The sequence below is a fragment of the Otolemur garnettii genome, unplaced genomic scaffold, assembly GCF_000181295.1.
Source record: "Otolemur garnettii isolate 467f Iridium unplaced genomic scaffold, OtoGar3 scaffold00031, whole genome shotgun sequence".
NCBI lineage: Eukaryota > Metazoa > Chordata > Mammalia > Primates > Galagidae > Otolemur > Otolemur garnettii.
Window position 1 is genome coordinate 1312668 of NW_003852426.1, and position 1039 is coordinate 1313706.

Here is a 1039-nt window from a genome sequence, read left to right on the forward strand (position 1 = left end):
TTCGGGGATACTCCGCATACATCTTTATTATAGTGCAATGTCAAAGCCCTTCACAGAGCACTGTGTGGGGAGATGCAAATGAGGTCCACCACTCCCACCAGGTATGGGTGACTGGCATGGCTGCAAAACCTTGTGATGAGTGACCAGACTGCTGTCATCCCTCGCTGGGGGATGGGACGAAAATGAAAAATGCAGATGTGGACCAATGGAGACTCACTCTTGACTAAGGCGAGGAAATCACTTATTTTGACTTCTGAGGTTTGTCAAGCTGAAGGCAAAAGAAAGGGAAGGAATAGAGGGTTGTGGAGAGGGGGTTCAGGCTTGTCCCACCTTAGGAGATGATCTCCCTTAATCTCAGGTTACTCAGATTCTACTGCTTGCTGTCCATGGACCATCCCCCTCTTCTCGACAGCAGGCTTTCTGATCTGCCCAAGCTGTCTTTTCCCAAATCCAGATACTCTTAACCTCAAATAGAGGAGTCAACTCTCTGGCTGTAGCCTGCAGGGAGACAGAGGTAAGAGCAGGAGGGGTAGAGGAACTGGAAGAAGGGGTCAGGAAGAAATCAGAAGGCCATGGACCAGGTTCAAGGCCCTGGCTCTGACTCCTCAGCTAATTGCACCTCTCCCTTCTGTGCCTCAGTTTCCTCACCCAGTAAAAAGGAACTAGACAAAATGAACTATAAATATCCCTCCAACTCCAACATAAAATTGCTACCATACCCTTCCATCAACCCTCCTTACTTACTTGACATGGGAATGTAGACTTCTCTCTGCCCACCTGTGAAGAGAGATGGGGTGGGAAAGCTGAGAAGGCTGTTCAGTGAGATGGTGGCACAGGTCTCCCTACACCCAACTGTCCACCTCCAAGCCGACTTCCTGGGAAATCTGGCAGGTTTTCCCCTCAAGTTTCATCAAGAGGTAGATGAAGACTCGTGCCTGTAGCTCAGTGGTTAGGGCACTGGCCACATACATCGAGGCTGGGGGGTTTGAACCCTGCCTGGGCCTGCTAAACAACAATGATAACTACATAAAAAAAAAAA

The 1039-nt window shown here is 49.2% G+C and overlaps 1 protein-coding gene across 1 annotated transcript in view; it reads right to left on the bottom strand.

Annotated features, from left to right (window-relative positions):
- LOC100951235 (hereditary hemochromatosis protein-like) overlaps positions 1–1039 on the bottom strand; it is a 14639-nt gene continuing 13600 nt past the window's right edge. Inside the window, exons 5-6 of the mRNA XM_023512965.1 lie at positions 745–777; positions 1–498 (exon numbers count right to left, since the gene is read on the bottom strand). Of these exons, the coding sequence (XP_023368733.1) occupies positions 467–498; positions 745–777 (65 nt within the window). The 3' untranslated portion in view covers positions 1–466. The remainder of the gene's footprint in view (positions 499–744; positions 778–1039) is intronic.